Source organism: Callospermophilus lateralis, unplaced genomic scaffold, assembly GCF_048772815.1.
Source record: "Callospermophilus lateralis isolate mCalLat2 unplaced genomic scaffold, mCalLat2.hap1 Scaffold_64, whole genome shotgun sequence".
NCBI lineage: Eukaryota > Metazoa > Chordata > Mammalia > Rodentia > Sciuridae > Callospermophilus > Callospermophilus lateralis.
The window spans coordinates 1,004,172-1,029,961 of NW_027514767.1; the positions used below are offsets into that span (position 1 = coordinate 1,004,172).

Sequence of the window (25,790 nt, forward strand, 5' to 3'; positions counted from 1 at the left end):
TTCTAGAAAATGCAAAACAATCTATAATGACAGGAGATGTTTGGAGACAGCCAGAAAAGGTGAGGGGAGGGATTACAAAGAAGGATGAAAGACTCTTTTGATTTTGGTGATAGTCTCATGGGTATATTCATGTCAAAACTTATCAAATTGTACACCTTAAACATTTGCAATTTATTGTAGGTCAACTATATCTCAATAAAATTATAAAAATAAAGACATAATATTGTCTAATGGACTGGAGTTGGAATGTGAGAGAAAAGAGATCAAAGATGGTTTGTAAGTTTTGGGCTTTGAGCACCTGGATAATGGGAATTAAATTGTCATTCTTATTTCTGAGATAGGGAAGACTGAAAGGAGCAGATTTTGAGAGAAAAATGAGTTCAGTTTTCAACATGTTGTTAGAGATGCCTACTAGATACATTTTATAACATAATAAATACATGGTAGAAAAGAAATGAAGAATGACTCAGTTTCTCTCTATGATCCACTGGTTCTCCAGAAAGCACAGAAGTACACTGGACCAATGGGGACCTCTCATGACCCCTGTAGACAAATGTTTGTACACACCTTTTTTCCATTGTTTTCTTTATTTAACATTATGAACATGGTGGACTACATTCTTTTCTCTAAGTTTTAAAGATTCAGTTAATTTGGGGAAACAACTGATGGGTTCATTGTTGGAGGTTGATGAATAACTTTAGCAGAGACTATAGTAACAAGCCCTTGGTCACAGACAAGTGAGAATGGCTCCACTAAGGATGGGAGCATTGCAGACATTCTTCCTTGGGCTGGCTAGCTTGTGCCTTTCCCCCCCTTAACTGTACATATCAGTAATTCAGCTATATTATGATTTAAATCAGATTTTGCTCCTCTTGTCAGAAAGTACAACATTTGCTTGTTAGTTGATGGGTTGTGATGAAAAGGCGTCTACTCCTTGGGTTTGAAACTTAGCTCCATTACTCACTGGATGTGTGACTGCTTCAATTTACTCTAAAATAAGGATTGGAATAGGACCTACTACTACTGTAAGGTACTATTGTTATGAAGATTAAATGAATTGATATGTATAAAACCTTCAGAATAACAACTGGACATAAAGAAAGTGTTCAAGAAATGTTAGCTAATAGCTTTCTTCTCTGACAATCGGTTTTGACAGTTGGTTCCCACTATGTTGTGGACTTTTTCGGACCAGGACCAGATATCTTGTCTTATGATTTTCATCCACTCCCACACCATGCTAGGGCTTTGTCCAGCGTCTGGCATGAATGGTAGCACAAAATGAAAGTTAAAAATATGCTGTTGAATTAAATGATTTTTTCCCTTATGGATAAAGATAAGAATCTCAAGATCTTAGCCTGAAGACTACTGCCCATCTCTCTGCCCTCACTTGCCCCCGCCTTAAAAAGAGCAGGCCATAGTCTCCAGCTTACACCCTCACTCACAGTTCCATTCACTTTCCCACTTTCCCCTTTCCTAATCAGAGGGATCTTGGGGTGGGGCTTCAAGGAACCTCTAGGAGTTTGAAGGGGAGGGAGCTTGAAACCATAGACTAGCTGTCACAAGTCATGGGTGGGATTTGGTAGTTCAGAAAAGGAGGTACCAGACCAGGAATGGGGGATGGTAATGATGGTGAAGTGGAGTAGGCTAGTTCAGGATGGACCAGAAATGAGAGGTTGAGGAAAGCCAGAAAGGACCAGTTAGTGGAGTGGCGGGGGATGGGTGGGTGATGAATGGAATCATGCGGAGGGTGGCTTGTGAGGGTACAGAAGCAAAGGCAGGTGATTGGACGAGAAAGAGTCCTAGTTGCCATGGCAGCGACTAGAGGAGAAGGTCTTCAGTTGAGGAGAAGGTCTCCACTAGAGAAGGACGGGGAGCTCCGGCTCCGTGTGTTCCCCAGTAGAGCCAGTGCATCGACCCCCATATATCCCTGCTGACGTGTCAACCGGGAAAGGCTGAAGCCTTCCCGGGCGCCGCCCCTCTGCGCCTCGCTACCCACCGCCCCCTGAGCCCTGCAGCCTACTCCACCGCGTCACAGGCTCCCTGAGGTGACCACAACATGGCTGCAGTGCCAGGGCTGCTCTTCTGGCTGTTCGTGCTCTGTCCGACCTGGCGAGTGCTGGGCCAACCGGACCCGAGCACTGGCCGGCGCTTCTGGAAGCACAAACTCTGTGCAGACCACAAATGCAGCAGTGAGTGCGCAGGCGGGCGGGCGTCCTCGGGTCTCCGCAGTGGCTCTTCGGGGCTGCATGGGGCTCTGATCCCCCCCAGTCCCCAGCCCCGTGGGCTGGGCTAGGGGGTCGCAGGATGACGGGTGGGGCGCAGGAGTGACAAGAGCCTCGGGACCCTGCGTGTCCCCTCCGGCTCTGCCGGCACCCCGGACAGCCCGCTTGGGTTGCCGGGGGCTTCGACTCCCACTTGTTGCCAGTGTTTTATTTTTCTCTACTGACTGAGGCGGGGGTTGGGAAACAGGATTCCCCAGGGACAGCTCTCAGTTTATTCCCTTCCAGGATTTGACTAGGATCTCAGTGGGTGATGGGGTTGCGCCCTGCGCGCCTGGGGCTCCCCACGCTGTAGCAGAGCACTTTTCTGCCCCCGCCACAGGGACCTGGGCCGGTGCGGTATCAGGGCAGATGTCCTCCAGGGCCCGGTGGCCCTAATCCCAGCGGCAGGTTGATGGTGGGGCTACTTGGGAAAGGCTCACTGGCCCCTTTGTCCTTTTGCTGCACTGGGGATTGGACTGGTTTTGCCTTTTAACAGGGACTAGAGTTTAGGCTTGGAAAGAGCACCGAGTCCAGGCACACAATGTGTTCCGAGGTCTCGGCCCTGACTCTGCTTCAATCCTGTCATTTCTGTGCATAGAAGCCTCCCTTCATATTTGAGGTAGGGTAGCAGGTGGGCCAGTAATCTTTTGCTTTTGAAAGAGGCCAAGGATCTGCACCGGCCACCTGGGAACTGCAGCCTCTTCTGTGCGCAGGAAGCAGACAGAATTGCTTCCCAGTCCTGGATTGGAGGTGGGCGGTGGGGAGGATGTAGCCATTCAGATTGAGATGAAGAGGTTTGTTGCAATAACAATAATAAATACTCCAAGATTTTTATAAGCCAATTCAGTTTTAGACTCAGTCGCTAGTGTTGTTGGAACCTCTTTCCTCTATATATTTACTGGCCCAGAATACTTCTTATGGCCTCCCGCTTGGTTTCTAGTAACCTTGTAACTTGATGACCGTGTTGTCCATAAATTGTAAGCAGTACATATTTTAAAATATTCATGATAAAAACGCCAAGAAGTTTACCATTGAGCTCTTTATGCCTAAATTGGTGTTACCAAAAACAAATTTTATAATTTGAATTGTTTGTTCCACTCCAATAAAGAAAAAAGATGTCTCCAATATATGTTAAGCAGTTCCTAGAGGTAACCCTAAGGCTGGAGTAAATAAACACTCAGAAAAGCAAAGCAGCTGCCATGATATTTCCTTTCAGTTTTGGGTGAACAAAATCAGGCTTCCAGCATGGTAGAATGTTTGCTATTCTTTGCTATCACGCGCTATCCTACGTGGGCTACCTGGACAATCTCATCACTGATGCTTCCTCAGTACTAAGACATGGTGTTGGTAAGGTTCAGTGGGGTAACATAACTTGAGAAATGGCCTGTGTCCAAACAGATGTGACCAAACACAACAGGTGGGTCTGTGTTGTGTTGTAGGAAGTAGTGAGGTGTGTATGTCAGGTGTCCTTGTGTGCCTTCCAAATAAGTGCTCCAAAAAAAAAATAAGAACTAAATAGGTGCTCCATAGTATGCATTATGTTGTCACCTAATATATTACTGATTTGTAAACCCTCTATGACCTAAGGGGGAACAAGAGAAACATTGCCATTTCCACTTGTGATGAGAATTCCCCACCTTAAAGTGTCTCTCACCTTCAACTTGGCCTCTTAATTATATATGAATTAGGATGCTGACAGTTTTGAAAATAGTCCTATTTTAGCTTCAAAAAAACAAGTTACCCTCTCCAAATCTGTGTTTGTTCCTCAGACATATATTTTTATAAAACACACATTCTTGTGTATTTTACTGCTAATTGGCTTTTAGAAAAAGTGTTATTTCCATTTCTTCTTTGTGCTTTTTACATACATCTATTGTGCATTTCATCTTAAATCAGAAACTGTGTATTTGGTCAACCAAAAGAAAAATGTTGCTTCTACCAGTTTCTAGATCAATTGTGATTCTAGTCCTGCATTTTAAGCATGAAGGTATTGCCTGACCTTTTCTCATGGTTAAACTTGTTCCTTGTCAGATAGGATACCCACTTTTGATTTTGTTTATTAAAAAAAAAAATACGAATGAGGATGTTTTGAAACAATCTTAATGTTGGATATAGTCAACAATATTTGCTCAGAGAAAATATATTTCCTGGTAATTTACCCAGATGCTGAACACAGAGACAGCAACTCTGCTGCAAATGAAATTGACAGTATTTATGGCTGCATGGTAGCACTTGCAGCCACTTAAAGGTAATGTCTTTTAGCGGTTAGTTCAAGTTAATTAACCCCTTGGGGGTTCCTGGATATTCTTCCCTCTTCCCTCCCTATTACCTCTGCATGAAGCCATACTTAAGCCTGTCCGTGTCTACACTTGAATTTACATATTTGCAAAATGAAGCTTTTTATGATTATGAAGCAAAAAAATTGAGGCCTGCAAGAACCAAGAGTTTCACTGAAACCAGCCATGGTTGGTGGTAGCCACATTGCTTTTTATTTCTCAGCACAGAGAAAAATAGAGAAGTTTCCTTTTCCCTTGTCTAATTGCAGGGAATATTGTATTTTATAGCAATAAAATCTCTAAGAATTTTAGATACTTTGAGCAGGTGAATTAAAAGTGATTCCAGTACTGGAAAAACTTGATTTTTGTTCATAGTGGGATTCGTATTTCTTGATGGGTCAATGTGGATTGTGAAAAATCAAGTCCTAATGTTTGCTTTTCTTTTTTCAATGTTCATATACAGTGTTAATGTACCGAGGTGAAGCTCTTGAATATTTCAGAGGCTCAGATTGTCGTTTTGTGAATTTTAAAAAAGGTGACCCTGTATATGTCTACTATAAACTGGCAGAGGTATCACCAGAACTTTGGGCCGGAAGTGTAAGTAAAAGTTTGACAGGTGTTATATTCTTACTTTTGATGCTTTTTTCAGCAGTGTAGATTTAAATGACTGATTTCTTGGGGTCTTTGTAGAGTTAACCTGACCTCTCTGCCAGGCCCTGTGCTCCTAACACACCTTAGGCCTGGCACAGCATAGAAATTCAGTAGACTTTCTGAAACAGAACTGAACTGGTTGTGGTTGCTACCCCTCACATCAAGTTCCAGAAGGCTCTACACATTATAAAGGTTGTCATGGTGAAAACCTGACAATTCTTAGCTTTGCTGCTTCAAAAGGGAAGGATTCATGGACATTAGAGTTAATCCTGTAAATTAAGTCTGATATAGTAACTCAGGCATGCATATTTAAAGTTGATTTTTTGTGTATTTTACCTAATCATTTGTGCTGATTTTACTCTAAAAAAGCAGAATATTATGTTCATTATGTGCTTTTTTTTTCTTTTTTGCAACTTCTGGGTCATCCATTTTCTGCTTTTCCTATAATCTATGCCTGAAGGTTCCCCCAGGGGTTCTACTTAGCCAGTTGTATGGATCTTCTGATGAAAGACTTGACATTGTTTATATCATGCTTTGATATTTTAAATGGGGAGATTCACTAGGAGTGACCTCATTGAGAGATTTATGAGTATTGTCCTTTTCATTTAAAAAAATGTGATATGTGGATTGTTTACTTAAAATGGTAGCAAGGGTCTTTGATGACTGTAGGAATGTTCCAGTTTAGAGACATTCCGGGTTGCATCCCTGAAAGTTCTCACCCTAAATAAAATACCACACAGCAGAAAATAAGAGTAATCCCTATGGGAAAACTAGTTTCATTTTGTTGCCATTTCTGATTCAAAATTAGGTATAAATTAGCAAAATTAGGTATAAAAATTATTTCCAGTCATGAGCCTCCATAATTCTGCATCATTTTTTTTTCATATCACAAGAAATAGGATACCACCCAGTGTGTGGTGCCTTTAGGTACAAACTTTATATTTAGACAGAGTCCCAGTTGCAGTACTCCATATAAAGAACCATCTATTGTTTCTTTCAAGTATACCAAATAGGATTCGTAATCTTTAAACTTGGAACTGTTTTTCCATGTACCTAAGTGGCATTTTTCATACAGTAGTCATCTTTCTCCCCTTCTTTGAGCTTTTGGATAAATGGGCTTGATTTACATTTTCTCCTGTCACATTGTAGCCTGTTAACTATGTTCATCTCTAGGACTCTTGCCATTCTGGGTGGCAGCACTCATCCTGTCTTCCTGAGGAGCCCTGCTTTCAGCACCTGACCAGAAAGGATCTTTGCCGACTGATGAGTGTTTGGGTGGCACTTTGTTTGCATTGCTCCTGTGGCATTCATTTGTCTTCTTTGCCTTCAGTCAGGTTGTGTTTTATCTTAGCTCCCTATAAAGTGAAAAACTCAGTTAGGAAAGGACCCCTGTCTAATCCATCTTCCTTTTGAATATTTCCTTTCAGGGCAGTGGCACTTAAGTACATTTGTTCTGATAGTAGCTTATGCAGAATTTGTTCTCTTGTGGCAGTTCTTTGCTCCCCACCCACAAATCAAATCAGCAGCACCTTGGCAGGGATGATGTATGGAAGCAAAATTAGGTATAAAAATTATTTCCAGTCATGAGCCTCCATAATTCTGCATCATTTTTTTTTCATATCACAAGAAATAGGATACCACCCAGTGTGTGATTATGGAGCTTTATATAATCTATGGTCTCAGTTGACACAGATTAATAAGAGATAAATGTGTTTCCTTTCTCCATACATCTCTGTTTTTTTTTTCCTTTTCCAAAGTTAACCTTAATAGAATTTTCATCAGAAGGGAAAAGTGTGTTTCCCCTCAGACTCGCCTCTCGTGTCATGAATGTTATACTTAGGAAATTAAAAACTCTTTAGTTTTCAAAATGATTCTTCTTTTGAGTGTTTAGTTTTCATTCTGCAATGTTGTTGGTTTTCTAGAGTCTCAGACTTTATCTGCCAGTGATGAAGCTTTTAATTGCTCCGTCTTATCTAATCTTCATGGCAGTATTCTACCACTAATACTGGCTCTCAGATGGTTTCTATTTATAACAAGAACATTCATGAATGGGGATATTTTAGAGTTAGTGATAAGATGCCTTTTTTAATTTTCTTTTTTGGGCATTTGATTTGCCTATCAGTTTCCTTTAATTATTGGCAAGAATCTTCTGTTCCTTTTAGTCAGTAGTTAGTAATAAGAGTGTCTTTCTCAAGGGGAACTTTATATACCTTTTGTACGCTTTATGTAACTTCATATAATTTAGCTGTTGGTGCTGAAAATAAATGGGGTTCTTTTCTGCAGAGGATTTATTTTGGGTGAAACTGAAACTTGATATGTGGTTTAGTATGCATTATATTGTAATTTTATTTTCTCCCAAGTACTTGTAAAAGTAGATTTGGAAAAAGTTAGGAAAGCATATACTATCAATACATTTGCTATAGTGGTAATACATTTTAGAGATTTTGTATTGTTTTTACTTATTAATTTTCATGACTGTTGTGTATTGGGTAAGAAAGACATAAATATTGGTTTATGAGCAATGCTACAAAATGTACAGGTAAATTCTTGCTAGAGGTTATTTGGAATTGCATTTATAACCAGCTTTGATTTATATAGTTTTAACCATATAATATACAATAATCTCCTATGCAGATCTTTTATTTACTTCAGAAGTCTTAACTTTATATGCTCTGTGTTGAGAATTAAGCTAAATGTAAAAAAGAAAACTTCAGTGGTTGGAAATGTTGTTTTAACAGTTCTGTACTTAATTTTTATTTGGAATAGTAATCTCAGTGTAATTGTTATAGCAACTTTCTTTCTTGGTTATCCCATATACCTATCTATTATGTGTATATTTTCTGCCACTTCTATTGATATTTGTCTCTTTTGCACTATAGGTTGGCCATATTTTTGGACATTTTCCAAAAGATTTCATCAAGGTAGTTCGTGAATATACTAAAGAAGAGCTACAAATTCCAACAGATGTAAGTTATAGATTTCTTTTTTGTTCTCAATTGTAAACTGGCTTATAAATCCATCCGTTATATTCAGTTAACTGCTTCTGAAAGTTTTATAATGTGTTTATAACATTTGTGTATCAGATTTTCATTTGAAATCAGACTACCTATTAAAAAAACTTTGAAAGGCATTCAGGGGTGATCATATTATAATCTTAGAGTTTTCTAATATATTGAAACAGATATTCTTGTAGAAGGCTGTTTACTCAACTATAGGGCTTTTCTCTTCTGTTTTATATGTGAAAAATAAATAATTTAATATATTTGTACTTGGCTATTAAATTTAAGAGGTAAATAATTTCATTTTACAGGCAAAAGGAGGTATTCCAACTTGAAAACTACTCATTGGATAGTTATTAGACATTTTAAGTATATTTAGGTTAAATTAATAAACTCTAACTTTTATACTAGGCTAGAAATATGTACTTACAAAGGTTTTCTTATTCTTAGTCATATATGGGATCATAGTCATGTTATAGATTTGGAAAAGGGGACCTGAGCGTTTCAGGTGATGTTCAGTCTCAGATCTTTTAAGGCCCCAACTGCTTCCTTTATACAGCATTCCTGTATTGTTCTCTGACTTAAATTGATTTTGTGACTGAAAGGATTTCGTGTTCTAGAATTCTCACTTCAGCTGATTATTTTCTAGAGTTTTAAATTATGTAGTAATTGATGCCCACCAACATTAAAACATCTTTGGGCAGCTCTTTGTAGTGGCTGTAGAATATGCAAGCTGCTAGGCTAGGATAGTTCTTAGATTAGATGGGGTGAATGGATAAAGTCATCCTGTTTGTTGTTGCTGTTCCTAAAATTTCTTCATAATCTCAGGGGCCATAAAATCACTTCTGTTGCTTGTTGGACTTCATTGTTGGTAAAGAGAGTTAGTTCTTGGGATTTAAGCTGTGACAGCCGTTCACTGATTACAGAGAACTCATTTGTTTTGAACTCTGCCTTCTCATTATGTTTCCCATTACATGCATCCCTCATGGCTTAGAAATGCATGTGATGGGGAGAGGAAATCACTCATCCCTACTACATTGAACTGCCTTCCCCACCCCCAGAACCCCCGCAGAATATTATGAAGATTTAATTAGGAGATGGAAAATTTTAAAAAAATTTCCATTCATACTATGGCTTCTTTTATATGTCAATTTGCTTACTAGTGGCAAGAAGGAAGACTAGATAAATATATAGATAGTCCTGAGAGAGATCTTAGTGACTGTGTAACCCTGATGAAGAGGAAGGTGTATAACTTGTTGAATCTTATTTTCAGTTTGTTCTTGTGGTAATAATGTGAGGAGCCTCCTTAATGTCATTCTTTATTCCATCAAATGTACTTGTATCTCAGTAAGATACTTTAAAACTGATTCATCTTTCTCAATGCTGCAGGATCTTCCAGCTTCTCCTGAGCAAATGATTAAGAATTAAATTTCTGAAACATAGGTGTAGATATTAAGAGCTGGAGGATCCTATAAGTGATACCTTGCCTTTTCCTACTTATGCTCAGAGCAAATTGAGAGAGACCCAAGAGTCAGGCTGTTGGAGACCAAATTGTCACCATTTTTACTCATTATGCTTTTTAAAGAACATGACCCATGTTTAAAAAAGAAAGAAAGAAAGAAAGAAAGAATAGACTTTCTAACCCTGTAGTCTAGAAAAAGACAGATTTACTCAGCCATAGAAGGAGTTAGCCAATGGGGGTTGGAGGAGGGTAATCTGGTTGACCCCAAAGATTCTTTAGAACCAATCCTGAATTTGGGAGCGTGGATGAGTTTGCTTTTGTGACACTTTGTTATTGACACACTAATGTTTTCCTTTTCCTTACAGGAGACAGATTTTGTCTGTTTTGATGGTGGAAGAGATGATTTTGATAATTATAATGTAGAAGAACTTCTAGGATTTTTGGAATTGTATGATTCTGCAAATGAAGATTCTGAGAAAGCTATAGAAAAAGTGGAACAATTTCCTGAAGTATCCCAGGACGTTGAACCTGAACCTAAACCAGTAGTAGCAAACTCAGAGCAAATTGAAAGTGCATTCTCAGAAAACACTATGGATCTTGAGGAACAATTTTTGGCTCAGAAGAACCATCCTCATGCAGATAGTCAAACAGATAATGCTCAGAGTGAACAAACTTCATTTGAACCCTTTGAAGAAATACTACAAGATGAATTGAAAGTGCCAGAAAGTGAAAACAACAAAACCAGCAACAGTTCTCAGGTCTCAAACGAACAGAAGACTGATGCTTATACACTTTTGAAAAAAGAAATGACATTAGACTTGAAAACCAAATTTGGCTCTACTGCTGATGCACTTGTGTCTGATGATGAGACGACCAGACTGGTGACTTCATTAGAAGATGATTTTGATGATGAGGAATTGGATGCTGATTATTATGCATTTGATAAGGAAGAAGAGGAGAATGAGGAAAGCTTTGGGGAGCTCCCGTTACTAACCTTTATAAGTGAAGAAGGGATGAAATTCCCAGTGGAGTTTGGAGTGGAGAAATATTCAATAGGTGAAGAGCAGAATTCAAATGAAGAAGATACGGTTGAGGTAACTCTGCCCCCAGGCATCAAGGATAATGATAAAAATATACTGACAACCTTGGAGGATACTTTATTTATTGGCACAGGTGGTGACGAGAAAACAGATATGATGGATTTGGGGAATTCTTATTCAGAAGAAGAAAAAGAAGATGAGGAAGCTTTAGTTCCAGATAGAAAACAGAAGAAACCACAAGCAGCAACAGATTATATTTATCCTGAAAGTGCAGAATATGGTCTTTTTGTGGAAACCTCTAAGACAGATAATGATGAAGAGCCAAAAATGGACATCGAACTTCATATTAAAGGAAAAGAGACAGATGTTCAGGAGCCTAAGAAGCACCTGATGCAAGATGTTTCAGAATTAGAGGATGAGAAGACAGAAGGGATGATTGCATATACTTCTCCCCAAAGCAATAAGCTCAGCTCATTGCCAGCTGTTGAAAAGGGCAAGGATACATTAAAATCAGCCTTTGAAAACAAAGAGAATGACCTAAAAGAAGCAGTTATCCATATCTCAAAAGACTCAAAAGAAGTGAATGAAGAACTCTCTTCACCTGGAGAGAAGATTTTGGAAGATAGCTTAGAGAATAAATCTCTATATAAAGCTGTAGGGAGTCTGATGACCCAAGAACAGAGTAAACCACCAGAATCCTTGGGTATTGCAATATTCCTGGGAGATAATCAAAATTATGCATCCAAAGATGGAATGGAGGAGCCAGGTTCAGTAAGTACACCAACCCTGCACATAGACTCAGTGGAGCATCAACTTCAGGAAATTAAAGAGGGACTAGATCTGAAAACTGAAAATCAATCTGGATTCTCCTCTCCAGATGAAATTGGTTTGTTAAGAGAACCGGAAGAAGAGGTGCCCAGTCCCAGAAAAAATCTTTCTTGGCAACAAGAAAGAGATGAGATTGTTACAGTTAGTCATGTAAATGAGAAGATAGGGCTTTCCAAGGACGAGGGTAAAGAGCAGTCCTCGGCTGAAGAATTGACTCAGCATAAGGCAACACAGGGGACACAGGAAATTAAAGAAACAGAGCAAACTGATGAGGTAGAAGTACCGGGTCTCCATACCGAAAGGCCAGCAGCAGTAGAGGAGGATCATTATTCCCCTGAAGAGCTACTGGAGGATGAAAATGCTGTAAGTGCAAAACAGTCAAAAGAAAAACATTCTGGGATTCAGAATGTTAACCAGCATGTTCTTGAGAAAGCAATTTTAGAGACTATCAATCCTGATCTAGAAACCAAAGAAAACAAACAAGAAATGAGTATAATTTGGGAGATTTTTAAGAAAAGTGAAACCACAGCCAAAAGGCTAGACATGATGGACAAGGAACGAGGTGATATGGAAATGGGAAAGGAGGAAAGTCCTCTGGCAGATGAGGAAGCCCAGGGACTCTTTGACGGAAGTGATGAGGAAAACACTCAGACTTCAGGGATAAGTGAAGTATTTCAGGATAAAAATTCTGACGATCTTGAAAAAGACAACCCTAAGGAACATCTGAACACTTCAGGGTCTACAGAAAAGGCTACTGGAAAAGAAATCTCAAAAGAGGACCTTGAGGACATAGGGCATATCACAGATGCAGAAAGCCAGGGTCCTGCTTCTGCAGATCTTGAAGATGATATACTCCCACAGAGTCCACATATAGCCCTAAAGCCAGAGCTTAGTGATCAGGAGGAAGACTTGCCCATAATCTGCAGCTTCTTTACAGAAAAAAAGTCCTTGCAACGCTTCCTGAAGTACTTTGATGTCCAAGAACTGGAAGCCATGTTGCAGGAAATGTCATTAAAGCTGAAGTCGGCACAGCAGGAGAGCCTGCCCTATAACGAGGAAAAAGTTCTAGATAAGGTCTTCCGTGCCTCTGAGTCACACATTTTGAGCGTAGCAGAGCAAATGCTTGATAATCATGTGAATGATATTAGAGACATAGGAATAAAGGAAAGTAACATATTTGAAGAGGCTGCAGTGCTTGATGATATCCAATACTTGATCTATTTTGTGAGGTACAAGCACTCCACAGTGGAAGAGACTGCTCCATTGATAACAGCGCCTCCTCTAGAGGAAATCTGGGCTAAAGCTGAAGGTAAATACCTGCCTGCGGCTTGAGCTGGAGAAAAGGAGTTGTTCCATCTAGGTGTTTTTGTGTATTATTGTAAAGTTCTGTTCAGTTTCCATGTGCCTAAAGGAGAAACAAGGCTGACTCAGGAGCCCCATATGTTCCTTTATTCATTTTTTGGGCTAGAGCATGAAAGGACATTGCTTATTCTTTTTTTCCTTTAGAACAGTTGGGATTTGTTAGCATGTTCAAAGAGAAATTTTATAAAAAGCTAAAGAGAAAGATATAAATGAGAAACTAATGCACAAAAGTAGACCTGTTAACAGTACAGAATTTATGTTAAAATTATAAAAGGGCTTTATTAAACATAATTTCTTAATCATAAAATATCTGTACTAGATCATGTGGGTGTGGAGTGACTAGCATAACTTTTTTTTTTTTTAAGAATTTAATCTCTTTTTATGTGGTGCTGAAGATCGAACCCAGTGCCTCACCTGCACTAGGCAAGTGCTCTGTCACTCAAGCCTAGCCCTAGAATAACTTTTAATGAATAGCTTGCCTGAATTCCCCTCCCCAGCATTTATCTTTTGTGGATACCATGCTATTTCCAGTCTCTTGGGGGAGAGGTCACTTATTCTGGTTTTACTCCTCTGGGTTCTAAGGTCCTTGCATTCATATTAATCAAGGATGGAACCAGGATGACAAGCCTTATAATGTAGTGCTTGACACATAGAAGCCTTTCAATTAAATATTCGTCAAACTGACAATGAGCCAATATCCTGATAAAAGCTTTCTGTTTCCTTGTTTCATATTTGATCATCTCTATCCATTGTTTTTCAAACTGAAATATTTCAACTGAGAGTATATGATAAGAATTCCAGAAGGACATAAAGCCATTGGAAAAATTTACTTCCCAAGAATGCTAATTTTACCTGATAATTTGGGGAAGAAAACAGTTGTACATTTAATCAAAGCAGATATATTTTGGATAAGAATGCAAAGTACAAGTGAATGTTCAGGGTAGAATATGAAGCTGTAAAGAGATAATCTTTGCTCTGGATCCTATTGGTCTATGTCCTGAGCTCAGGAAGGAGATAGGTTCACCATTTGGCTCCTAGGTTACTTTGAACATATTTGAAAGGCACATTAGCAAGCTAGACTTACGGAATTCCCTTCTCTATACTGGCTCGGTGAGACCAGCACACTTGTAGATGAAAGAGTTCCTGTTATTTCTGAGCAGAATAGACATTTCACATTTTTGTTCTGGACCAGAATTCTCTTCTGCACATTTATTCATGTGGGTGTATGTTTATTTGCCAAGGGAAGGTAAGTTATTGAAGCCTCTATCATAAATGTATTTGTTTATGAAATACTTTGGATTAAAGGCTTCTTTATATATTTGACTGTATAGTTCAGTCATCCTTTAAATGGGATGAAAAAAGTTAACCCTCCCGTATCCTTGCCCAGTTGTTCTCATGGGCGCATGCCAGGACATGGAGGGCAGTGTTGAGGTATCTGGAGCTGTGTGCTGAGGGGGAGTGCTGATCATTGGGCTTAAGTGCATTCTTCTCCCTTGTAGAGATGCAGCCACCCCATGAAGATGATTTTCCTAAAGAGAACACAAATCATCTTAATAGAAATCTTCATGAAGAGCCTCGCCTCCTGAGTCATCATTTAAATATGAACCATCCTGAAGAGCCCAGCCTCTTGAGTCAACCTGTGACTGAGGACATGGGTGTCTTAGAAGTGTCTCAGATCCCAAATGCTGAGAAAGTAGACCCAGGTAAAGCTTGCCAATTTTTCTCTACAAAGTAGAGGCATTATCATAATGAAGGCTTTTAAGGATGTTTGTTGCCAAAGGTACAAAATAGAGCAGAGAGTGATATAGGTACATGTGAGTTCAAAAAAAAAAATCTCTTAAGTGAGAGAAAATCAAGAATAAAGATGACTAGAAATCAAAAATAGGCCAGAGACTATAACTCACCTAAAAGCAAATGTTTAGCTATGACTAGCTTGTGTAAACCATTTACAACTAAAATATTATTCTTCAAAGGCCTTATGCTCTAAAACTGTAATTTTCCACCAGACCAACAGCACCAGAAACTCTGGGGGTGGGACCCACAATCTGTGTTTAGCAGGCCTTCCAGGAAAGTCTGGCCTGGTACAAGTTAGCTTGAGAATCACTGTTCATAGTCTCATAAATTCTGTGTTTTTTCCCTTTTATTCTAAATGGAATGTAATATAGCTCAAGTCCTGTTTTGACTTGCTTCCTGGACATGGTAATTAAACTTTTTCAAATGCAGTCAATGGTCCAGATCTTTATACTATATACTTACAGGAAACAGTACAGAACTGTAATCCATTTTAGACTGACACTTATGAATACTTCATCATAGTGCACAGTATCCAGTGGGAGATGAGAAACAATTTTTCAAAAAAATCCCCAATAATGGCATCAACAGCATTCTACTTTTGTGTTGCTCACTCTCATTTTATCAGTAAATTAGATGATGACTAATTGTTTTATTTTATCCATCCAGTATGGTGCTATGAAGCCATAATTACTGTATTTTGTGTTTTTAAAGGTTCTGGTCTGTAAGCATAGCTATAGCATTATCCTGCACCAGTGCAGGGCTTAGCAGCACTGATCCTGACCCCGCCCCCATCTGCACACACAGAGTGTAGGAGAACTCATAGCAGGGGGGATTCAGTTAATTTGAGAAGGAATAACATATCAGTTCTCCCATTTTCCAGAAGACATTGCATCCATATATGAACACTACTGACTTCTGAACTGTGTTTAACTCCATAAGGTTCTGAAAATGAATCACGCACCATTAAGATTTGTTATTTTCATGCTCCAAAACTTTCAAGATTAGGGAAAACTTGGCTTACAAAATTAAGCATGAATTATTTCCCTGGCCTTTTAGGTTCCACCACAAAATGATGTCAATCACCATTATAGGTAAAATCTTCCCAAATGTCATTTAATGTGTCTCAGGTGCTGAGATGCTGAGCCAATGGGCAGACTTCACCAGCAGTCAAATTCATAGACCAATAGTGAATGGAGGGCCTGGGGTTTTAGCTCAGTGGTAGAGTGCTTGTCTAACATGTGAGGCACTGGGTTTGATTCTCTGCACTGCATACAAATAAATAAAATAAAGGTCCATCAAAAACTAAAAAAAAAAAATTTAAAAATTAGGCAAAAGCTTAAAAAATAGTAGTGAATGGAATCTCAGGGTTGAGAAAGAACTTAGAGGCAACTGGTTCAACTTCCTTTTTTTTTAGAGAGAGAGAGAGAGGGAGAGAGAGAGAGAGTTAGTTTTAATATTTATTTTTTAGTTATTGGCAGACACAACATCTTTTTTTTTTTATGTGGTGCTGAAGATCGAACCCTGGCCGCACGGCCAGACGAGCGCACTACCGCTTGAGCCACATCCCCAGCCCAACTGGTCCAATTTTTTAATAACTGCATGTTGGACTCCTAGCTGTTTAATCAAACGTACCCCAGGCTCATGTAACTCATATTGAAATTCCACCCCTACAAGCTCTCAGGTCTAACTGGAATTCTACCTCATTCATAGAGCCTCAATGCAGGTCTGTACCCAATTCCCTTTAGTCTCTCTTGGTATTACTGTGTTCTTTTTAAATAGCTGTCATCTGTCCACTCAATAAATAGTTGTTGAGTATCTCTGCCAGGTGCCAGATGCTGTGTTAAGCCTTGGCTCATTCCACCTGTAAATCTGCAAACCAAGACTCCCTCTCTTTCAGCTTTCCTAAAATTTTTACCACAGAGTTTCACCAGCACTAAATCCATGTTTGTTGAATGTGACCCTGTCTATATATCTCTGGTTTTAAAAATTTTCCATTAGTAAATATTGTTCTGATAGCAGTTGTATGGCCATGGAAGTAGTGGAGAGTAGACTGGAGTTTGTTCATTTTATAATTGAAGGGTCTGACAGCTCTAATTAGGATTTTGAAGTTTTCTTCTCTGTGTTAATTGTCTTTAGGAGAGCCACATATTCCAGGCACTGTGACTCATATATTTAGTGAAACACTCGATGAATATTGAAACTGAAGAGAGACAATTTTTATTCTGTAGCATAAAATAAAATAGCCATTTCCCCTTTCAATTTTAGAGCTACTTATAACAGAAGGTACTCCTGTTGATGATGCTGATATAGAAAACCAAATAAAGGAGACAAAGGTGGAAGAGCCAGCAGATGCCACCCATTTGGACAATGTGCTTTCCTTGTTATATTCATTCTTGCTTTATTTCACTAAGATGGTAAGTTTGACATAGTTTCTTCAATTAGAATGTTGATTATTTATTAGTTTTTAAGTGGCTTCTGGTGATGAAGTGAAGAACTTAAAATGTCTTTATGAAAATGATTCCTGACCCTTTGAGTAGATAGCTCCTAAAACAAAAGCCATAGGGGTGTGGCTTAATGGCTACTTAGTTTAGCATATGAGGAAGATTTGCTGTCTACCAAGGCTGGACATTTGTACACCTGTAAAATCTTGGTTCTTCCCCTCAGAACCTTTCATTCTGGCAGGGAGATAATATCATTCACTTGAAACACAGTAAGATAATGGCAGAAAGAGAGGTATTTATTTGATGGTAGAACATTATTGTCCATAAATGCATTTATTATGGTTGAAAGGGTGATCAATAAGGTCAGAAAGTAGTTGAGATGTGTTTGAAGCACAGGCAAAGGGCAAACAGGAGTGTGACATGTGGTTTGTTGTTGATTAGACAGGCTGGGGTGGAGGATGGTGGGGGAACCTGGCAGTCAGAAGAAATGTGTTCAGAGAAATGGAAACATGAAGAAAAGGATATTTGGGGAGGCCAGGAGAAGGTGAATAGTTGGTGTTGTATAAAGTGTGAAGTTGGAGGGGGATGGTCTGTTGGAGAGGCCAGCAAATCTTAAAGGAAGTCATGAGCCAAAGTAGCATTAGACCATTAATAGTGGGGATCCTTAGAAAGTTTTAAGAATGAAAGGAATTAGGTTAGATCTGTTTCTTAGAAAGAGTCACTTAAGGCTGACCTTTCTAAAGAAAATCATGATCCAAACAAGACATTTAATCCGTCTAGAAGCTTATCTAAGCATTTTAGGACTTACCTCCCCCTCATGGTATTTGTTGATATTGGACTTTTAGAGTTTAATTATAGGAATGAGAAAGCTTTTAGAGCTTGGAGGATAAGATGGTCCTAGGGCCATTGTGACAGTAATCCTTCTCAACTGAAGTTGTTTCCTGTAGGTTGTTTTATTTCAAGACTTGTGTAAGAAAAGTGATGTTGTTGTTTTCATTGTAAAATGTATAGATTTTGAAGCCAGGTAGATCTGGTTTCAAATACCAAGGTTATCAGTTAGAAGTTTGGGCAAATACCTAAAATTTTGAATATCAGATTCCCCATCTGAAAAATGTAGATAATGCTTACTCCAATCATAAGAATTAAATGATTTGACAAGGTAAAGTGTCTGGTGAGGTGTCTGGCATTTTGTAGGGTTTTTACCCCCACGCACCCCCTAATTCTCATGTAGGCAGTCAGAGGTGGTATAAAGACAATGAATACCTGGGGAGGAAAGACCACCAGGGTGGAAAAGATGTGATGGGGAGAAATGAATCATTTTTCAGTTTGCTCCATGTTTGTTCATGGTGGTGGCAGCCACCTGGGTAAGGAGTACGTACAAGCCAGGCAGTTAGAATAATGATGTTTCCAGTGATTAAAGCAGTCTTCCACAGTCATAATTTGATTATCAGAATGAATCAACATCACTTGGAAAGTTTACAGCCTCACGATATGGGAAGGATTTCTTTATTCATATTTTTAGGTATGCACAGAGCCCTCCTCTAGGTCTAGGTCGGGGTACACGAATGTGGTGCAGGTATGGTCAGTGATTTTGCGGTGATATGTAAGACATTGACGTGAGTGGCAAAGAAGAGGCACAATGTTACGAGACTGATTTGAAAGGAGCCTTCAAAAAGGCATTTTGAATGCCCAGTATGTACAGGACATTGTGCGAGGACTAAAAGAGTCTAACAGGTGTAAGGCATGATTGTGATTTTTGAAAGCCTTAAGAAAAGGACTTAACAAATAAATGCAAAAATTATGAACAAGTCAATGTAAAATCTTAAACAAGTAGTATGATATCTGATAGGACTGGAGAGTAATAGGCTCTGATGTGTTTGGGAGATGTGCACCAATCAGATTCATTGATCAATGGAATCTTAGTAGAATCTTAGTGTTAAAAGAAACCTTGGAAGGCTGTTAGTCTAGTTTCTCACTCATTGCTGTAATTTTCTTTACTGTGGCCCTGATGAGTAGTTATGAGGCCTGTACACCAGTATTTCCTAGCATGAGTCACTCTCTTACAAGGCTATATGTTCCTCTGTTGTCTAGTTCATCCTTGTATTGACTCCAAATTTTCCTCCACATGATTTCCTCTATAAAATTGAATTCTTTTCTACATAGAAATCCTTTAAATATTTGAAGTTATATCTTAATTTAAAAATTATTTTTAGTATTTTTATCATGGAAACTTTCAAATAAGAGCAGAGAGAATAGTAGGGGACTATAGGTAACCATAACATACTGTACATTTCAGAATACTAGAAGAAAAGATTGTGAAAGTTTTACCATAAATGATGTTTGAGGAGGTAGATATATTTACCCTGATTTAAATGTTACATAGTGTATACATGCATCAAAATGTCATGTTACCTACTTCAATAATTATAATGTTTATTTCTATGTACTAATTAAAAAATAAATGTAATTAGAAAAGCTTTAGAGAATAGTATAATGAACCCACGGGCCATCACCCAACTTAACAGTAATTCCTTGATAGCCAATATCAGTGAGTTTTTTTTTAATTTGTTCTAATTGGTTATACATGATAGCAGAATGCATTTCGATTCATTGTACATAAATGGAACAAAACTTTTCCTAGTTGTACACAACACATGTAGTAGTCCTACATGTACCTCGGGTAATGAGGTTCATCTCATTCCACCGTCTTTCCTATCCCTATGCCCTCTCGCCTGTCCTACCTCCCCTTTGCCCAATCAAAGTTCCTCCATTCTTTCCATGCCCCTTGCCACCCACCTCACCCCCATTATGGGTCAGCATCCACTTTCAGAGAGAACATACAGCTTTTGGTTTTTGAGATTGGCTTACTTCCCTTAGCCTGATATTCCCATTCACCCGCAGATTCCATAATTTTTTTCTCTTTTAATGCTATAAGTAACATTTCATTTTGTATATGTACCACAGTTTCTTTATCCATTCATCTGTTGAAGGGTTGTTTCCACAAAACTATGGAATGCTTCACAAATGTGGGTGTCATCCTTGCTCAGGGACCATGCTAATTTTTTCTGTATTGTCCCAATTTTAGTATATGTGCTGCCAAAGCAATCACACTCTGAGTTTTAACAAATGTAGATACCCATGTAAAAACTACCATAATCAAGATATAGAACAGTTTTTTTCACTAGAAAAGGGGTTTTCTTGGGATCCTTCCCAGTGAGTTTCTTCACCACCTGTTCCAGGCAACCACTGATAACTTTTTTTTTTTTAAAACTGTAGATTCATTTTTCCTACAGTACTATTTCATATATATGCCCCTATAAGCGGACTCATATCTAGGAGTGCAATTGCCTCCTATGTTTAATGTATGTTTTTATCTTATGTGATACTGTCAAACCATGCTAATAAATGACCACAATCATTTTATACTTCCACCAGCAATTTAGGAGACTTCCACTTGACTTCATCTTCACTAGCACTTGGGCCATTCTAGTGGGTATGTCTTTGTGAGTTTATTTCCTGATAATTAATGATATTGAGTGAACTTTTTTTTTTGAGATAGGGTCTTACTAACTTGCTTAGGCTCTTAATAAGTTGCCAGCCTCAAACTTGGGATCCTCCAACCTCAATCTTCTGAGCTGCTGGGATTACAGACATGTGCTATCATGCCTGGATCAAATACTTTTTCATGAGCTTGTTGACCATACTGTTTTTGTATGTCAACTCTCTGGTTAGCTGGAATCCAGACTTCTCCCAGCTCAGTGCCAACTGTGGGTTTGGTTAACTTATAGTTGTTCTTGGCCCTCGCAGGTACTGCTTAGAATGTAGCCCCAAACTGAAGACCACCTCCATGCAGATTTCTGGAACTCTTTTTCTTTGTGGCTCCCATCTTTCTGATAGTTTTCTCTACATGTTTTTGGCTGCTTAATCTCCTGGAACTCTGGTCTCTTTCTCCTCAGTGAGACTGTTAGGCCCCATTTGGGTTCCCCTTCCCAAACTGAGGTCTAGAGGGTGCCTCAAGGTAGAATGCTCACCTATTTGTTCTCTTTCTCTTAGGGGTGACAGTTGCATGTCCCTTGTGGCTTTCTATCTGAAAAATAGCTCTTTAAAAATATATTTTGACTGTGCATGGTGGCACATGCCTTAATATCCTAGTGGCTCAGGAAGCTGAGAGAGAATCATGAGTTCAAAGCCAGCCTTAGCAAAAGTGAGGTTCTAAGTAACTCAGTGAGACCCTGTCTCTAAATAAAATACAAAATGGGGCTGAGACTGGGGATGTTGCTCAGTGATCAAGTGCTCCTGAGTTCAATCCCTGGTACCAAATATATATATATATATATATATATATATATATTCATTCCAACTTTCTGGTTGCTTTCAGTGGGAAAACAAGTCTCATATAAGTTAATTGATTTCTCCTTTTGTTGTAACTTTTTGCAATAATTGAAAAAAATATGTTTGTGGGACTTCTAGGATATATTGTAGTTTTGGTGAATAAATGACATCCCCCTGGTACAACAATTTAACCTGTTTTCTCTATTGCCTTTTTTTTTTTTTTTTTTTTTGTGGTGGTGCTGGGATTGAACCTCGGGCTCCATGCATTCTAGGCAAGTGCTGAGCTAACAACCTCAGCTTCTCTCTGTTGCTTTATATTTCTTGGAAATTCATAGTCAGGTTTAGGTTCAATTCTTTTTCTTATGAAAACTTAATAGGAAATATTGCATTGACATATGCATATCCTCTCCTTTGATGTTGACTACTAGTCAACAGTGACGTTGGTGAGATTTGCTAATATATTATAGGCTGCAAAATAGCAATGGTCTGAGTTGCTGGATTTTTCTTTCTTCATTTAAAGGATGGGATGCCTACACAAATAAAAATTTGATTATTCTTTTTTTTGGGGGCGGGGTATTGGGAATTAAACTCAGGGGCATCTGGCTAGTGAGCCATATCCCCAGCCCTATTTTGTATTTTATTTATATACAGTGTTTCACTGAGTTGCTTAGCAATTCCCTTTTGCTGAGGCTGACTTTGAACTTGCTATCCTCCCTCCTCAGCCTCCCTACCTACTGGGATTACAAGTGTTGTGTGCCACGGCGCCTGGCTATGATTGATTATTCTTTACACAGTTATTTGGTTTGTATAGTTAAGGCAGGAGATAAATATTTGATTCCTTTTCTTTATTTAAACACTTTTCAGAATAGTAAGGTATTCTTCTAGCTTATCAAATGATACCCAAAGGGGCTTGAAATCTTGTTATTGTTTCATTGTTTTTATTTGTTGCCATAAAATTAACTAGTTCTTTCATATATTTAAGTTTTTGTCTTAAATGAATTTTTTAAATTATAAAAACCAGGTTATCTAAAAGAAAAGAATGATCCAGAGGGATTCTAGCCAGGTGTTAGACAATGTGATGATATAGGGCCTGTTACAAACTGGAAAATTTAAAGTATGCTCAATTTAAAGTATTTAGATTCAGGCTGGGTTTGTGGTTCAGTGGTAGAGCGCTTGCCTAGCATGCATGAGGCACAGGGTTAGGGTTAGGGTTAGAGTTAGGGTTAGATGGTTAGGGTTAGGGGTTCGATCCTTAGCACCATATAAAAACAAAATAATGTGTCCACCTGAAACTAAAGATACATAAATAAATTTTTTAAAAAAGTATTTAGATTCATTATACTTGAAAACACTGCAAGTGAACAAAAAATATGAGACTGTCAGTATCCTTTCTCTTGAAGAAACTATTGGAAAATATTGAGGAGGTGGATTTCTGACGAGGAGGTTGGTTTAGAATTGCCATGATTCTTAGTGACTGTTTTGTTATAAATTTAAGGTTTCCCATTTCTTCTAATTTGTCTGTTTCAGCTGTTTACTACATTGCCTGATGAGTATCAACCTGGGCCTGATTTTTATGGACTACCATGGGAGCCTGTAGTTTTCACTGTTTTCTTTGGATTGGTATCCTTTGTCATTTTCTTTTGGAGAACTGTTCTTGTTGTGAGTAAATTAACTTATTTATACCTTAGCACATAAGCACAAGGATTATTTTATATAGTCACTGCCCCCCCACTTTTTTTCCTTTTCAGTTGCTAAAACACAAATTAGTGGTTTAAGTCAAACTAACCTTATAAAATAATATAGTGTGGGTGCAGTTGGTAGAACTGGTAATTCTTACAGCCATCCTGACCAGTAGTTTCATACATATCAGAAGTCTTAAAAGTTGGATAAAAGATGGGATAGGTTAGATAAATATCCTTTTATGTAGCATATATGTCTAGTAATCTATATTAAAGAAATAACTATGCTTTGAAGATTTTGGTAATGTTTTTCAGTGGAACAGTGTTTAGATTGAAGACTTAGCACAACATAATTCATTTAGGGGATATTGTATGTTCGCTTAATGGAATAGTAGGCAGATTTATCTATTTCAAAGCTTTTAGGTACAGAAAATGCTCACAATTAAATGTGAAGTGGAAAAAAAAGCAGAAACTAAGATTTAAATGTTGATGAACTGTATGTTAATATAAACACATATAAACAGGGGGAAATGCTACAAACAAATACAGTAATATGAGAAAAAGGAGATAAGATAATTTTTCCAGTCTTATATATATATTTTTCCCAGATTTTATGATTTGATCATATGTTCAGAAAATACCTTTTTATTTGGAAGTATAGATTATGTGTTGTCCAAAAATCCATTAAATGTTTTGTTCATTAAGTCTTTTTTTTCTGAGCAGAATTAGTCTATCTCTGTGTATGTGTGTACATATATGTATAAGCATATATATATAAGCTTATACATACATATGTTTGTACTGTAGGTCATTCTGTTTCATAGTTATTTAACATAATTGGAAGAAAATTATTTTAGGTAAATGGACTTTGCATATGAAAAGCCTAACAGTTAAAGAGGCCAAAAGCATGGGATACAAATCTTTTCAAATCTGAGTGTTCTTTTTCTGATTTCTTAATTATATCAGACATATCATTGTTAAGATAAGTTTCCTCTCCTTGTACAATTGAGTGTAAGATCTCTTAAAAAGCATTCCCTTCTTAAATAGAAGAATCGTTTGCCTGGATTCCTGTGAGGAATTTTCACAGTTCAATCTCATTGAACTTTTTCTCAGCTAAAAGGAAAAAGGAAATAGAAGGATAAAGAGAAGGGAAAAACATGAAAACACTTTATATTTCTCTCTTGTTTCTTTCATTTCAAGAAAGAAACAATATCTGTTTCTCTTTTCACTAGGTTATGTGGGATCTGGTTCCTAGCTGTTGCTCCTCAGTTTCAGCATTTGACTTTGGAGCTTTAGTCTCTTCCTTAGATGACTGCTTTTATGCTACTTCCCATTTTCTTCTGTTGTCATTTTGAGTAAAAGGTTAGCAAGGCTATGACATTAAAGAAATGCCATTTCTTTCTGTGTTGGAGTTTTCTGAATGCAATTTCCTATTACAAAGATCCCATGGATGATCCATGGACACATCTGAGTATTCCATCACCATTTATAACATTTGAAAGGACAAGTATATGCTAAGTTACAAAGAAATTTAGTGATGTTTTTAAAAAAAATTCTGCTTAGGTTTTATTATCAGGCAGTTTATTGCTGTCTTTAGGAAATGATTGTTTTTGTCCTTTCCAAAATATGTTAATTGTCATTTCTCTTGTTGCTTGTGCATTTTCTTCTAGCAGTCTTCCCTTTCAGATTTCTTGCTATATATTTAGTGGTTTGTAGAAATAAGATGATGTAGCCTATTAGTTTCTAAATTCAGCCAATAGCCAAATTTAAATTGGAGTTCTAAGATGTTTTCTGGTGAGTGAAAGTGGCATATCTTAGTACAAAGATTATGCCTTTAATATTGTTTCCTCAAATTCCTTTTGAATAGTCATTGTTTCTAGACTTTATCCTGGTTATTTAGAATTCTCAAGTAAATGATTTTGAGTACACACACACACACACATACACACACACATCTTTACTGTGAAATAAGGTACATATCTTAGTGTTTTTATGTCAGAGCCTATTTATGAAATATAACTACCAATTAAATTTAAAATGCTTGTTAACCTTTACTTATTTTTAATCCTATAAATTTATTATTCTGAACCAGCATGTTATTAAATTCTCACTTGGTTATGATTCTGACTGTTGTTTTAGGAATGCTGTTTCTATTGAGCAGATGTTTGACATCAAATTTAATCTTTTTTCTCTCTTCTAGGTAAAAGATAGAGTATATCAAGGTAAATTTTTAGGTTTCTTAAACTTGTATTGTATTGGTGTTTGATGTGTGTTTTATGTATGTTAGAAGTAGATACAGTGACTTTTAATGTCTATTACTTTTTTTACCTCCTGAAAATTTTACTATTCCTAGGTTGCTAGCATGGATAACTGAGTAGATGATGATGGTTCCAACTCTGAGATAGGAAATAAAGAGGAGGAACAAATTGTGGATAGGGAGATGATAAGTTTTAATTTGGGGCAGATTAACTTTGAATATTGATGTAATGCAGATGCATTACATTTGAAGAGTATTTCTATGCTAATGATTTAATCATGCATTAAGTAATTGAGTAGATAATTTAGAGAATGGTAATGTGAATCAGTATGCTTTCATTTCTGTTTTTCTTTGCAAAGAATTAAATGATTCCATTTTCTGAAAAGAAAGTGTTTTGAGAAGGGAGGA

The 25,790-nt window shown here is 37.8% G+C and overlaps 1 protein-coding gene and 1 non-coding gene across 2 annotated transcripts in view; one reads left to right on the forward strand and one right to left on the reverse strand.

Annotated features, from left to right (window-relative positions):
* Nucleotides 1-2,056: 2,056 nt before the first annotated feature.
* The window catches only part of LOC143388568 (transport and Golgi organization protein 1 homolog), a 39,870-nt gene continuing 16,136 nt past the window's right edge, over nt 2,057-25,790 (forward strand). Inside the window, exons 1-8 of the mRNA XM_076842250.2 lie at nt 2,057-2,189; nt 5,001-5,134; nt 8,068-8,154; nt 10,015-12,826; nt 14,379-14,582; nt 16,939-17,087; nt 22,974-23,105; nt 25,326-25,347. Of these exons, the coding sequence (XP_076698365.1) occupies nt 2,057-2,189; nt 5,001-5,134; nt 8,068-8,154; nt 10,015-12,826; nt 14,379-14,582; nt 16,939-17,087; nt 22,974-23,105; nt 25,326-25,347 (3,673 nt within the window). The remainder of the gene's footprint in view (nt 2,190-5,000; nt 5,135-8,067; nt 8,155-10,014; nt 12,827-14,378; nt 14,583-16,938; nt 17,088-22,973; nt 23,106-25,325; nt 25,348-25,790) is intronic.
* On the reverse strand, nt 20,117-20,223 carry LOC143640814 (U6 spliceosomal RNA). Its single transcript, XR_013155154.1, has one exon. It is a non-coding gene; the product is annotated as a U6 spliceosomal RNA (small nuclear RNA).